Here is a 14285-nt window from a genome sequence, read left to right as displayed (position 1 = left end):
GGTGCATGATATGGGAAACTTTGAAAATGGTAATGTCACATCACCTCTTTCCTTTAACTAAACATTCTGAGAGCAGTAGGGCAAATACATGAATGCGTGATGTGTAACTAATTTGAGTTTCAATCTTGAGGAAGTACAGTAATGAGCTCAGTAATTAACCTGTTTTGTTTTATTTTATTTGCTAACTTGAAGCCAGCAGAGGGAGCCCTTACATAGCAAGTTGTTAAGGAAATCTAGTACTGTACATAAGATCAAACCTAAGGCTACCTACTCTCAAATTCTAGTTACACAATAGCCAGGCAAGTGCCTGTGAGAAACATATGCTTTGTTAGCATATCCTCTACAAATGCTATGTTAAACAAATAACCCTTTTAAAAGTTCTTGATAAAAGGTAGTAACCAGCATCTAGAATGCTTCTTTAAATTGTTATGACTATTGTCTGAAGAATATTCTAATGCATTTCATTTTTACATGATGTTGCAATTTAAATAATGCAATTGAGCCTGAAGGCATTGAGTACAAGGCACAAGAAGATGTCATTCAAGCCCCAAACTGTGTCTTTTAAGAGTTTTTGGACTTCAGTTCCCAGAAGCCTCAGTCATGTTGGCCAATTGTCTAGGATTCTGGGAGCTGAAATTCAAAATCCCTTAAAGAGAATAGTTTGGGAACCACTGCATTAGATAGTAGTAGGGAAGAGAGAATTTTTGCCATGCAAGCTTCTGCTGCAATGATGCACGAAAGTGCTAATATTGTGTTTTGTGTGCTGTTAGTCCAAAACACACTGAAGAAATAATCCAGTTTGAGACTGCTTTAACTGCTGTGTTCTGGGAATTGTAGTTTTGTGAGACATTTAGCCTTCTTTGACAGAGAGCTCTGGTGCCACAATAAACTACAATTCCCAGGATTCCCTGGATTATTTCTGCAGTATGTCTTGCACCATTTTAAATTGCTGTAACTGAGGTAAGGTGCCTTGAGAGATGTGCAGACAGGAATTTCTTATACCTAAATTAGTATTTATATGGAAGCTTATGTTCCCCATTAAGTCCTAGAGTCTGATATGGGGCAGATATAGTAGCATGTAATAAAAGAGATAAATATATGTAGCCTTTTCCTCTATAGCGAGAGTCTGGATCTTGTCATGTGGAAAAGAGCTGGTGACAGAGACCCCTAGAATACTGCATAAAGCAGTCCATACGATAATTATTTTTTGAAGATAATACTTCCTTAATTTACAAGAAAGCAGGGTTAATTTTATATAAGAACTTCTTATACTGCTTTCTTGTAAAACTATTTTAGCTATATCCTTGTTTTTGTCTGACCAATAGGAAATATAGACATGATTGTGGCTGGAGCTGGAACAGGAGGCACCATCACTGGCATTGCCCGGAAAATAAAGGAGAAATGCCCAGGATGCAAAGTGAGTATCAAACTATTGTATTTTAGTCATGGTTTAGCTTGTCACTCTGGACTTCAGAACCTTATCTCCTTATCTTAGGTTAAGTTCTAAGAAATCAAACTCTTACCCAAAAGGCCACATTTTTCATGTAAACAGTCCCATATTTGCATGTGATTAATTGAATTATGTCTATGCCATAGCAGTTTGAGTGTTGAACTGCGACTCTAGAGACCAAGTCTGATTCTCTGCTCAGTCATAAAACCCACTGGGTGACATTGTACAAGTCACATGCTCTCAGCTTTGGGGAAGGAGATGGCAAACCTCCTTTGAACAAATCTTGCCAAGAAAATCACTTTAGGATTACCCTAAGTCAGAAATTACATGAAGGCACACAAGAATCACAGTAATCAGGAAGTTACCAGTGTATGGACTACTGAGGTTAAATTATCCCTATCCAAGAAAGGCCATGGCTGGCAGACCAATTGAAGCTGGCACCAAACACTTTAAAAATGTATTCAAAAATATACTGTGACCTCTGTCCCTCACAGCATGATGATAGGTAGATATATGTCAAGAGATACGTAACATAATATTGTTCTCTGTATCCCTTGGAGGTGGAGTGGCTGTTTTTTGATTACTGGTCACAAAATATATATCCTGTAATGAGATCTAGCAACTGAGTGTGATCCACAGCAAATGTCTTGACCTCCAGCCATCTAGTAAGCCAAATGAAATTAATGCAGGAGCAGTGGGGTTTTTCCACAGTCGTTAAAAACAAGCATAGTTTTCAACTTGGGCATTTTCCAAAGTGTAAATGGATGATGAAGCATTTCTGTGTTTGCTTCAGTTTGCTACTGTGATTTAACATTGCTGTTTTCATAGCTATATCTTGAAAACTGAAATGCTGCTCAACTGTTTTTCAGATTATAGGTGTTGACCCTGAAGGATCCATCCTTGCAGAACCTGAAGGATTGAATGAAACAGACAAAACTAGTTATGAAGTGGAAGGGATTGGATATGACTTTATACCTACAGTTCTGGACAGATCAGTAAGTCAGCTTCTGGAGCTCAGAGATATTACTTTTTTAAACTACAGCTCCCAGAATTCCCCAATCACCATGATCAGTGCTATGCTGGCTAAGGATTCAAATAGTTCAAGAAACTAATTTTTTCAAACTATATTCTTTCCACCCCTGTATGTACCTTGTAGTGTTTCCCTCATTCTTAAGCACACTTCACACAAATATTCACAGTTCTTAGGTATGTGACAGGCCTATCTGCATACCTGGCTCACTGCTTTGAACTAAGTATAAATTCTGCGTGACCATGTTGATCTACATGTTTTATGCAGGGTCCTAGACTTCCTTAACTGGCTGGCCTCTTTTTATGACTACATGTTTGGAAATAAAACAGTTATTTTACTACAAAATAGTTGCCCCATATTTGCAAGACTAGTCTGTAATGGAACACAGATCAGCTGTTCTGGTGCCATCAGTTTCAACATGCCTACCTACACACCTCATTTGTGATCTGTATAGTGGTTAAACATCAGTGGCAGTTCAGGTTCATTAGAGCTGGTATAGTAGCAGAAGACAGGGCATCTGGCTACAGGTGGAGCCATGTGTTGGTGGAACCAGAGTTCACAATAGGCTGGGAGGAGGGCAATGGTAGGTGGAGCCTGAAGTCATAACTTCAAGATCTTGAAGACAAAGCATATTTTTGAATGGCTGGTAATCTGACCCATACAACAACCCCAATATACTGCTTTGAATCCACATTTGCCCTACAGCAACTCATTGTACAGAAAAGGCAAATAGAGTTTTGGTTAAAAAGGAGGGGAAAATCCCACTATAAGTTGTTGGGGTTTTTTTTGTTGTTGTTGTTGAAGATTTATTTTTAAAAAATGTAATCCTTAATTAGCAAGATATCCCAGGACATTCCTCCCTTTTACTCTTATATTGTGGTCTGATAGATATATTTTAAAATTCAATTTTTAAAAAGTTTTTTAAAAACCAAATAGAAAAATGGAGGAGGAGGTTGGTAGCAACTAGGATGCCCCACAATTGGCACTTTAAGTGTGGGAGAACAGGAACAATTTTGATGGTAAAATTTTGAGAAAAGTTGAAAGACTTTAGAAATTATATAGCTGCCTACCACCGGGTGGAATGTTCTTTCTTCAAGGAAGAGGCTAGCTAAGGCTTAAACAACAAAGGATGGCTAACATTTCCTTGCTTCTGCCGCAAACTGGTCATGACGAGCATTCCTAAAATGGAAAAATCTGAGCAGAGCATTCTTCCATTGTGCTCTGCCATAGCTTGAGTGTATAGTGTGGAGCATGCCTGCTTAGGAGCCCACTCTAAGGGGGCGTTCCCACTTGCGATTTAAAACGAATTTAAATACAGCGGTTCGTTTTAAAGCGATTCAAAATGAAGCGAGTGTTATCCCACTTTTCAAAACGCTTTATTTGTATCGTCCCGATTTACGTAACGTTTTATTATAATTCGCTGTAATTGACCCTGTTTCGTTCCCATTCAAGGATGAATCGGTGTATTTTTAAACCTGTCTGGTTACTTTTTCGTTCACATTAACTTGTTTCAGCTGTCAATCAAAGCGACATCATCATGACGTCACATTAATTCGGAGTAACATACACCACTGTAGCCTGTACCTGCGTTCCCACTACCTGGCCGTTTTTAATTTGTTATAAATTTCACGGTTTTTTTTTTAAAGAGCCAATCAGGAGGCGCTTATTCATCCTCTTCTGTGTCTCCCCATATTAACTTCCATAACTCAGTGCTAGGTAATCCTGGGAATGGTAGTTTATTCTGGCACCAGCACCCTCTGGCAGAGGAGGATAAATGTCTCACAAACACAACAAACACAACCATCCCATAGTTCCTCTGGAAAGAGCCTCGGTTCCCCAAATTCGCTTTGGCCGCCCCATGGGGAGAGAATCTTTGGGGAAAATTGCTCCCTGGGCTGTCTTGGGAGCCATGAAGCGGAGATATGTCCTGCAAAACCCATCCCATAGTTCCTCTGGAAAGAACCTCAGTTCCCCAAATTCGCTTTGCCTGCCCCATTGATCTCTGGGCTGTCCTCCAAAGCCCATCTGGTGCTCAGGCAGAGGTGAAAAAGAAAAAAAGAATAGTTAAAAATGGTGTTCTATGGCTCTCCTCACACATCGGTCTATGAATGAGGAGCAGAGGGGAGGTTGCAATCCTCCGGAGGAAAGGCTATTATGCGAATGGAAGAAAATGGCGCCGGCAATGCAGAAAGAAACCAAAGAAGGTGACACCCCCAGGCCAGCCCCTTGAGCGCTGCTCCTCCCATCCTGTGGAACCCGAATCAGACGCCGAAACGTCCCCATTTAAATACAGCGATTCCTATCTCGGATCAAGGGATAATACTAGGGTAGACCCTAGTATTTTTTTACGCCAGTTTATAGGCTTCTAATCTGGGTTAAATGTTACGATTCGAATCAGATTCGAATCGCAGTGGGAATGATTGCGGGTTAATCTAGAACTGTTCTAGAGTTAATTTGGGATTGAGTGGGAACGATACACCTTGGATTCGATTTGTAAACCAGTGTATAAGCGAGTGGGAACACCCCCGAGGTCACAAACCACTGGAGGTGGACAAGGATGCCACCCAATGGTGGGAAAGGAAGACTGCAGGCAGCCCCAAGTGAAAGAAAGCTGAGAGGCATTGATCTGGTAGGCTACAGCAAGACTAAGACTTGCTGGAAGGATGGGGTCTGAGGACAGGAGTAAAATTGAGGGAGAGAATTGCTATATGTCCACTTCAACCTTAAGAAAGGTTCCCCATGACATTTTTGCAAACAAGCTTGTAAAATCGGGCTAGACAAGGTAACTGTTAGATGGCTTTGTAATTGGTTGTCCAGCCAAACCCAAAGGGTGCTCAACAATGGCTCTTTTTCATCCTGGATAGAAGTGACCAGTGGGGTCCCACAGGTTTCTGTCCTGGGCCCAGTGCTATTCAACATCTTTATCAACAACTTGGATGACAGAATTGGGGACATCTTTATCAAATTTGCAGATGACACCAAATTAGGAGGAGTAGCTAATACCCCAGAGGACAGGATCAAAATTCAAAATGACCTGAATAGACTAGAAAGCTGGGCCAAAGCTAACAAAATGAACTTCAACAGGGAAAAATGTAAGGTATTGCACTTAGGGCGGAAAAATGAAATGCACAGATATGGGATGGGGAACACCTGGCTGAATGAGACTACATGTGAAAGGGATCTAGGAGTCCAAGTAGACCACAAGTTGAACATGAGTCAACAGTGTGATGCAGCAGCTAAAAAGGCCAATGCAATTTTAGGCTGCATCAATAGAAGTATAGTGTCTAGATCAAGGGAAGTAATAGTGCCACTGAATTCTGCTTTGGTCAGGCCCCACCTGGAATATTGTGTCCATTTCTGGACACCACAATTCAAAAAGGACATTGAGAAACTGGAGTGTGTCCAAAGGAGGGCGACTTAAATGGTGAAGGATCTGGAAACCATGCCCTATGAGGGAGCTGGGGATGTTTAGCCTGGAGAAGAGAAGGTTAAGAGGTTATTTGATAGCCCTGTTTAAATATTTGAAGGGATGTCATATTGAGGAGGGAGCCAGCTTGTTTTCTCTGCTCCAGAGAACAGGACCCGGAACAATGGATGCAAGTTCCAGGAAAAGAGATTCCACCTCAACATTAGGAGGAACTTTCTGACAGTAAGGGCTGTTCAACTGTGGAACACTCTTCCTCTGAGTGTAGTGGAGTCTCTTTCCTTGGAGGTCTTTAAGCAGAGGCTGGATGGCCAACTGTCAGGGATGCTTTGATTGTGATTTCCTGCATGGCAGCAGATTGGACTGGATGGCTCTTGTGGTCTCTTCCAACTCTGTGATTCTATGATTCTATAACTGGCCAGCACTAGACATACTGGAAGGCTTTTCATTAGCACAAGACAAATGGGAAATGAGGGTGGGGGGAAGGATATCCTAAATATGGAATAGTCAAAAGAAGCATGCTTTCCAACTTTTCTCAGCTCATTATATTATGGCTTAGACATAGGATCCAAAAATCTCTTTCTGGGCACATAGCACATAATCTGTGCACATAGGATGGGGACCTATCAATGTCCCATTCTCAGCATAATGAAACCAACTAATAAAGGGAGCAGGAAGATCATTTCTAGAAATATTCGAATCATCCAATAAGTGTCCTTCCCTGACTTTGTGATAGTGGATTCATGCCATCTTGCACACCAGAGGTCATCTCATTTTAGAAGCGAAGTCGAATTAAATATTTGTATTGAATACCACCAGGAACCACCATGAACGGCTAGGAGAGAATCCTGGAGAGCCCTTGTGCTGGCTACAGTTGACAATATTGGGCTCAATGAACCAAAGGTCTGACTCCGTATAGGTCAGCTGCCTATGGTCTAACTCGCATTCCTGACACTTGGATCCCTTTCCCCCCTTGTTTGTTGGTATTCCCAGTGTCACTTTAATAACAGAGGGGAGAGAGAGAGAGGTTTAATATATTATTGTCCCTTTCTTTCCTCTAGCTGGTGGATAAATGGTATAAATGTAATGACGAGGAAACGTTTGCTTGCGCACGCATGTTAATCAGAGACGAAGGACTGTTATGTGGTAAGTGCACTCTGAAGGTTATGGTTGAAGTTTGGTTTCTAAAGTGGATAACTGGCTAGTTATGGTGGAGTAGCAAAATTTATGATGTTGGGGTTGTCTCATATCATACAGTGGACTATCTGTTTGAGGAGTGTGAGCTTGCAACTTGTGACTTTCATTCAGGTCAGCTGTTGCAACTCCCCAATGTACACCTTTGGGACTAAAGCAGTTCCCATGAATGACATCTGTGAAATACACATTACTCTGCTTGTACCTTGGGACCGCTAGAAGGAAGTGTCAGAAGTAATTTCTGAGTGGCACCTCTTGGTGCCACTTCAGACCTTAGAAGGCAATGCAACTTTATTCAGAAGGAAAGTCTAATGAAGTTCCCTGCACCAGTGTTTATAGTGGATTCTCATTGTAAACTGCCAGTTGCAGCCACTACATCTTTGAGTGCACACACAACATGTGGACCTACACATATCACTTGCTCTCAGCCAAAGAGCATATCCCTATTACTGTATATTGGATCTTGACCTATGCTAAGCTTTGTATACCAGGAAAAAAATGTTAGGAAATGGCCTTGTTTGCTGCTTTCTTTGTTTTCCTAACATTACCCTTGGCTGTAGTTCCTAATGCAGATACTGCAAATGCAAATCTTGATGGATATCTAAGTAGCAGAATAGGAATCTTGGGAACGAATAGGAAAAGTTTAACTTGGAAACATTACTCTCAAGGAGCTCATGCTTTATTTATTTTTTTGTCCACATACATACTGCCATTTAAGGATACTTCACATTTCTGGTTTTTGTAAAGGATTGCAAGGTATACCAACACCTTCCAGAAAGTCAATTATAGGGCTAGTAATAGCCCTTGGGCCAAATAATATCTCTAGGGCCATTATCATACGTGGGATATGTGCCCCCATCCCAAAGGAAATGCCAAGCAGGGCCAATTTGAAAATAAGCCAAATTATGTGATTACCACACAGGAAGAGCGACACTGCAGTCGTTCCAAATGCAAAGCGGAGCAGGTGCAAAATAAATTATCACAAAAGTACATACCATGCAGATTCTCAAATTGGAATTGGTATCTTTGTGCATGCCCAGTGGGGCTCTGAACACAGCGTGAACTTTAACGCTTCCAGGGTGAAGAAGGGAGCTGCTTCCCCTGTTTCCTGTATCCTGTTTTGCATGAATGCAGGCTCTACGTAAAATATAGATGTGGGCATAGATATGAAGGCACTTGGTCTACGCACATTATAAGTGCACTTTATACATGTATATCTGCACATATACATGGATGCACCTATGCATATATGCATATTTATATACATATAGGTGCATCCATCTATATGCACAGATGTCCCACCAGGAAAAGAGTCAGCAGGTATTCCACTACTGTATATGCTCCAAGCACATGTAGTTGTAAATAGAATGTGTGTGCTTCAGCTCCTCAAGGCGCATATGTGTGTGTGTATACATATATACACACACACACATAAACAACAATGTATATATGTATGCACACTTATATACATATTACTTCCCCCATGGTGTGCCATGGGAATGGGCGTGCATATGTATATATAGGATACATATATATGTACGTGTATATATACAGATTTATATCTGTATGTATATGTACGTGTGTGTGTGTGCATGCATGCATAAATCGCTCCATATATTGCAAACATGACATGTGTTGGCAAAATAAGATACCTCCCTCCCCATCATATTGGCTGGGCAAAGCACCTGGGGAGATCAGAATATGACTACCCAAAGGAAACCCCCATTTGCAGATCCTGGGGGGCCGGGAGGCACAAACCATACACTGCTCTGTTCACGTTAAAATGAGCGCATATGCATTTTACACTAGCTCTCCACCCATACCATTGGAAACATTTGCTTTTCCTCCTCGCCAGCACTAGAAGTGGAAGGACTACCAGAAGCAAAATAGAAGCAAGATTGCAGCGAAGCTTCATGGGAATTGTAGTACCTTTCTAGGCTGGGGGGAAATACCAGGACCGAAGCAAACATGCATTCCACACCAACACAACTTTGAACTGAATGCTAATCAGCCTGGGAGAAGGATTTGTGAATTCGGTAGTTCACCGAATTTAGCTATTCCAGGGTTGACTTTGGATCGGCCTCAGAACGACTCAATTGCGTGTGATAATCTCTCACGCATTAACGTGAATACCCATGATTGACTCTGGGATGACTTTGGAATAGACTGGAAGTTTTCATCATGTCATAATGACCAAGAAGAATTTAAATCATTTAAGAAACATTGACCTTAGGATCTCTCACTTTATTTTGTCTTCTTTCACATCTGCATTTTTAAATGGGTTATGTGCAGTTTTGATAGTGTCATCTCTCTTTTGACAGGTGGCAGCTCTGGCAGTGCAATATCCGTTGCTGTCAAGGCTGCCAAACAGCTGAAAGAAGGCCAGCGGTGTGTTGTCATCCTCCCTGACTCTGTCAGAAACTACATGTAAGTAACTCTCTTCTATTCTGACAGTTATTTTAAGGATGAAAATCCCTGCCTGCATAATTGGTCCTGTCTGCTTGGCGCTAAGCCTCTAAACTTGAGGCCACCTGAGTGGGTTGTCTGTGGCTGAGCACCACCAGTGCCACTACTTTGAAAGGCACTGAACATACTGAAACCTATTGCCACTAGAATACAGAGGGGAATTTCATTGTATCTCTTCTGTAGTTTTGACTGTCGCCTGTAATATAGCATTAAAAGCCTTGTTAACAGGCTGTCTGTTGTGAGAGTTCTTAAAAACTATTGAGTTTAGTCCTGAAAATAATTCTTTTTCAGGTCCAGGATATCTCCCATCTCACATACCAGTTGTTTTACAGCTTAATTTCTGACACATAGGCCCATGTTTTTCTGTATCCCAAGTTTAGTGGAGGTGGGGTTGATGGACATGACAGAAATTGTCTTCTTGGTGACCACACCAGTTGCAGAACATTTTGCTTTCGAAGGATCAGTTGGCAGCCTCTCTTATGGCATTTACTACGTTGAAGAAGTCATCTAGTATAGAGTTGATTTTACTGGGTGGCTAAGTTTTCTTGGATATCTCTGTTTTATTCACTGCATCCCTCTGTTATAACATTCCCACAACCCCCTTTCTTCAAGAATTCTGCTGAATGTTGTAATTAGTTTTAATTTTTGCTATCTCTCCTCTGTGGTATGAAAGCTCCAGAAGGGTAGGACATACATTTAGGTATATAAAGAGAGCCAGCAGGGTTTGAGTGTTGGACTAGAGTTGTGGAGATCAGGGCTTGATTCCCCGCTCGGCCATGAAAATCCATTGGTTGACCTCATCTTTTCAGTCCCCCCAGTCTTTCTTTCCACTGCTACTTTTAAATACTTAACCCCAAAGATGAGAATCCTATGGCCTCCTGCATTTTGTTTTGCACATTGGGAGCAGATTGGTTTAAAAAAGCAGAAGTGAACTTCTTGAGGGAACTGGGGTGGCCTGTGTTGAATAATGGTGGCTGATACTTGTCTTCCCCCACCTCTGGTGTCCAGCCCTTTCCCATTCCATTTCTTACCTAGCCATATTTGCCTCACAAAGTGGTGGTGACGGCAGTAAAATGCCTGGCTTCTGACTGGCCATCTGCACTGAATTGAACTGAACCCTGTGTAGTAGACCTGGCTTGGCCTGTAGGTACTATTTGATATCCTTATGTGAACTTCTCGAGCTTGTGTGACAGACTGTTGTTTATAATAATATCTTTTTTATCGTAAATGCAAGCCTTGAAATTTCATTCTACACAATCTTTTATGACTTGTTTACTTTTCAGGAAGGTTTACCTAAATTGACGATTGTGACTAATTTAGTATTGTAATTTACAGGTCCAAATTTTTGAGTGACAAATGGATGACCCAAAAAGGGTTCATGACAGAAGAGGACAACATTATTAATAAACCTTGGTGAGATGATAATATCTGTCATGTTAAAGCAGATGCACTTGTGGAGAATAAAATCCTCCCTAAGTGGCAAGAATTTTTATACCATACTATAGTTAAGTCTTGTTGGACCAGATATGTGGTAATACGATAATGCTGAAAATTAAAATTGCTTAGGTGAAAATAGTTACTTTTAATTAATTAAGATGAGGTCCTTCTTACCTCCAGAAAATTCCTCCTGTGCCTAATAAACATTTGTTTTGGTATTATTCATTTGTAAATAATAAAAAAGAAGACATTTCTCTCTCTTCACCCACATCTTTCTTAGTTCTACTTTGATATGGTGACTTTGCATGGAGATGAAATGACTTTGTATGAGTGACTTAGTACATTCAGCAGACTTGATAGACCAAATTCAATAACCAGCTAGTTCAAGATAGCTCTTAGAGAGCACTGCAAGTACATATTCTTCTGAAGATATAATTCTAGCTGTCCTAAATTTAGAGACATGATTTTGACTTCTAGAGGGGTTACAGTAATCTTAAAGATGAGCAGATGTGTTGTGGGATAGGCTTTATGGAGAAGAGTTTGTTTCATCAGACCTTCCTCCTCCTCCTCCTCTTTCTTATTTCTTACTCACTTCTCCCTATGGATCAAAGTGGGGAACAACAAGCACACCAGTTATGTGCCTACATATACAAATGTGTGTATACCTACCCGTACACATATACACACAAAGATATTGTCTGTGACAAGTGTGTCTGTGAAACATAAGCAAGGGAGCCATTCATAACAGGAATAACAACTGATAACAGAATTTCCCAGTTTTGATTATTGTGTTCAGATGACCATGTTATTGCAGGTTATTCTTGCTTTAAATATCACTTTGTTTATTTTAAGCTTTACATGGGACTGTCACAGACTATATATATTTTTTAGATTTCACAACTATTTGTTCCTACTGGTTTTGATTTTCTTTCTATTCATGTATATGTATGCCTGCTGACTGAGGATAACACTACATGTGTCTGATAAAGTTGACTCAGGTCTATGAAAGCATATGTCATAATTAGTTTATAAGTCCTAAAGTTGTCACTACTCATGGCTAACTTTTTTGGCGTATGGACTTTTTTTATTAGGTGTACTGGCCTTGGTTTCTTTTGAATATTTTGATATGAATTCTTATGATCTCATTTCAGCCAAGCTGCATCACATAATAAAAGAAGTGATTATGATCATCATTAGAGTGTATTTTTAAAATAACCCCTCACTGAATACAGCTATTGGTAGCTGCTCATCAAATCCCCTATATATATATATTTTAGTAAAATACTGTTTTTTCTGTTTTCGCATAAGACCTTAATACCTAATTTAGCCCTAACAATTCTATCATATATTGTTTTATTTGACTACAATAAGTGGCTCCACCAGTCTTCCTGTGACTTAGATACACAAAGTATGAAGACATACATTTTCCTCAGTGCCTGAATTGCTTGCTATAAAATCCCATGTGTGTGATGGCATTTGTTTGTTTTTCCTAGGTGGTGGCACTTGAAAGTTCAAGAACTCAGTCTCTCTGCCCCTCTGACAGTACTACCAAGTGTCACTTGTGAAAAAACAATTGAAATACTCAGAGAGAAAGGATTTGACCAGGTACCAGTTGTTGATGAATCAGGGTACGTGCACATGTTTTCCCCCTCCTTTATCATCCAAACACATCCAGTTTTCTAAAGAAATGATGTGCATCATTCAGTGATCTTCTCTATATTTAGCTTTCTCAGAAAGAATCCACTACATTTTGTGATCCTCTTTACTGTGCTGCATAGTTTATCCTGATTATTATAACCTTGGAAAAGTTATTTTTAAGATGAATGACTATAATAACACATATGAAACCATCCATAACTGAGCAATAGCAGGATGATGATCTGAGTCCCAAGAAAGCTGACCCTTCACTTTGACTCTTGCCTTCCTCACTTAATTAAACTTCTGGTACAAAAAATGTCTTAAACTTGTTTGAATAACTCAGGAGGTATCTAATTAGAGAAATATCCACTTTCCCTTTCCTTTTGAAAAAAAAATACACACAAGCATCCTTGTTCCCTTTCTCAAGGGTAAAGGGAAAGGTGTGGTACCAGTTGTTGGTTTTTAAAATCTACCTTTAAAATTATGACATTGTTTATTACCTTTTGAGGGGTGTGATCATCACTCTGAAATGGCCCATAAAAGAATTAACTAAGCTTAAACTGGATCTCAGTTCTTAAGTCAGCCAGGTAGGAAATAGGCTGATGGGATGGCTAGCTAGTGGGATGGCTGGTCAGATGGGGACAAACTGCAATTCAAGAAGGTATCCACACCCAGAGTGCAGTCTGGTTTGCTAAACAAAGTTTACTGTCTGATCATCTGCAGTGCCAGTTTAAGGAAAGTGCCAACCATCTACTCAGAGTGGGAAACACTGGGAAAGAGGAAATACCATCTTTGACCTTTCAACTAATTTCCACAAATCTTTGCTCTCAAAGACTAATGCACACATATATGCTAGTAGAAATTACCCAGGTACTAGTCAGTGATAAGCCTGAGTCTATAAAGCACATTTCTTTACAAGGTAAAATAATAAAGCAGAATTCAAAGATACAGTTATGTTAGTCTGTAGAATCAGTATGTAGACAGATCTTGTAGAACCTTTGAGACCAACTGAAAGAAAGAAGCTGGTAGCATGAGCTTTTGTAGACTTAAGCCTCAGATACATTTGGAGCCAGGTCACTGTGAGTGTTACAAAGGAAAAAATAATTCCTCAGTTTCATTAATAATAAAATGATGGTGATTGTGATGGATGGAACTTTCCTTAAATTGGCACTGCAGTTGATGTGCTTATCTCCCACACCCAAGTGGCATCTTTGGAGTGGTGGTGGTGATTTGGAAAAGGGTACTTGGCAGTCAGGGAAAAGATCAAGTACCTTATCTCTTTCTTCCCAAATTTGGACTCTAAGGCCCCATTCCCACTTGGATTTAAACTGGTTTGCTGTTTGCCTTCACTCCGTGTTGGTGAATCGATTCCAAAAGGTCCGTCGTTCCCACTATGAAAGCAGATCTTTTCATTATCCTCTTGTAATAGTTTCTTTTTTGGCACGATTGTCATCCCCACTAGTTTGCGCTACTTCTAAATGCTTGTCAATCATCTGCATCATTGGTGACGTAAGTGGCAGCCTGGCTTGGGAACTATATATATATATATATATATATATATATATATAAAATTGGTAAAAGATTCGATTTATTGGTTTTGCAACTACTTGCCTCACTGAGCTGCCATTAGCTCAGTTGCCCACCTT

At 40.2% G+C, this 14285-nt stretch overlaps 1 protein-coding gene across 3 annotated transcripts in view; it reads left to right on the top strand.

Moving 5' to 3' along the window:
• The window catches only part of LOC121925395 (cystathionine beta-synthase-like protein), a 59078-nt gene that overhangs the window by 35510 nt on the left and 9283 nt on the right, over nucleotides 1-14285 (top strand). For all 3 annotated transcript variants that reach the window (XM_042457495.1, XM_042457496.1, XM_042457497.1), the window contains 6 exons: nucleotides 1326-1417; nucleotides 2320-2445; nucleotides 6966-7050; nucleotides 9420-9525; nucleotides 10900-10977; nucleotides 12495-12629. In XM_042457495.1, the coding sequence (XP_042313429.1) occupies nucleotides 1326-1417; nucleotides 2320-2445; nucleotides 6966-7050; nucleotides 9420-9525; nucleotides 10900-10977; nucleotides 12495-12629 (622 nt within the window). The remainder of the gene's footprint in view (nucleotides 1-1325; nucleotides 1418-2319; nucleotides 2446-6965; nucleotides 7051-9419; nucleotides 9526-10899; nucleotides 10978-12494; nucleotides 12630-14285) is intronic.

The sequence above is a fragment of the Sceloporus undulatus genome, chromosome 3, assembly GCF_019175285.1.
Source record: "Sceloporus undulatus isolate JIND9_A2432 ecotype Alabama chromosome 3, SceUnd_v1.1, whole genome shotgun sequence".
In the NCBI taxonomy this organism is placed as follows: domain Eukaryota; kingdom Metazoa; phylum Chordata; class Lepidosauria; order Squamata; family Phrynosomatidae; genus Sceloporus; species Sceloporus undulatus.
This window is presented reverse-complemented; position numbering and strand designations above follow the sequence as displayed.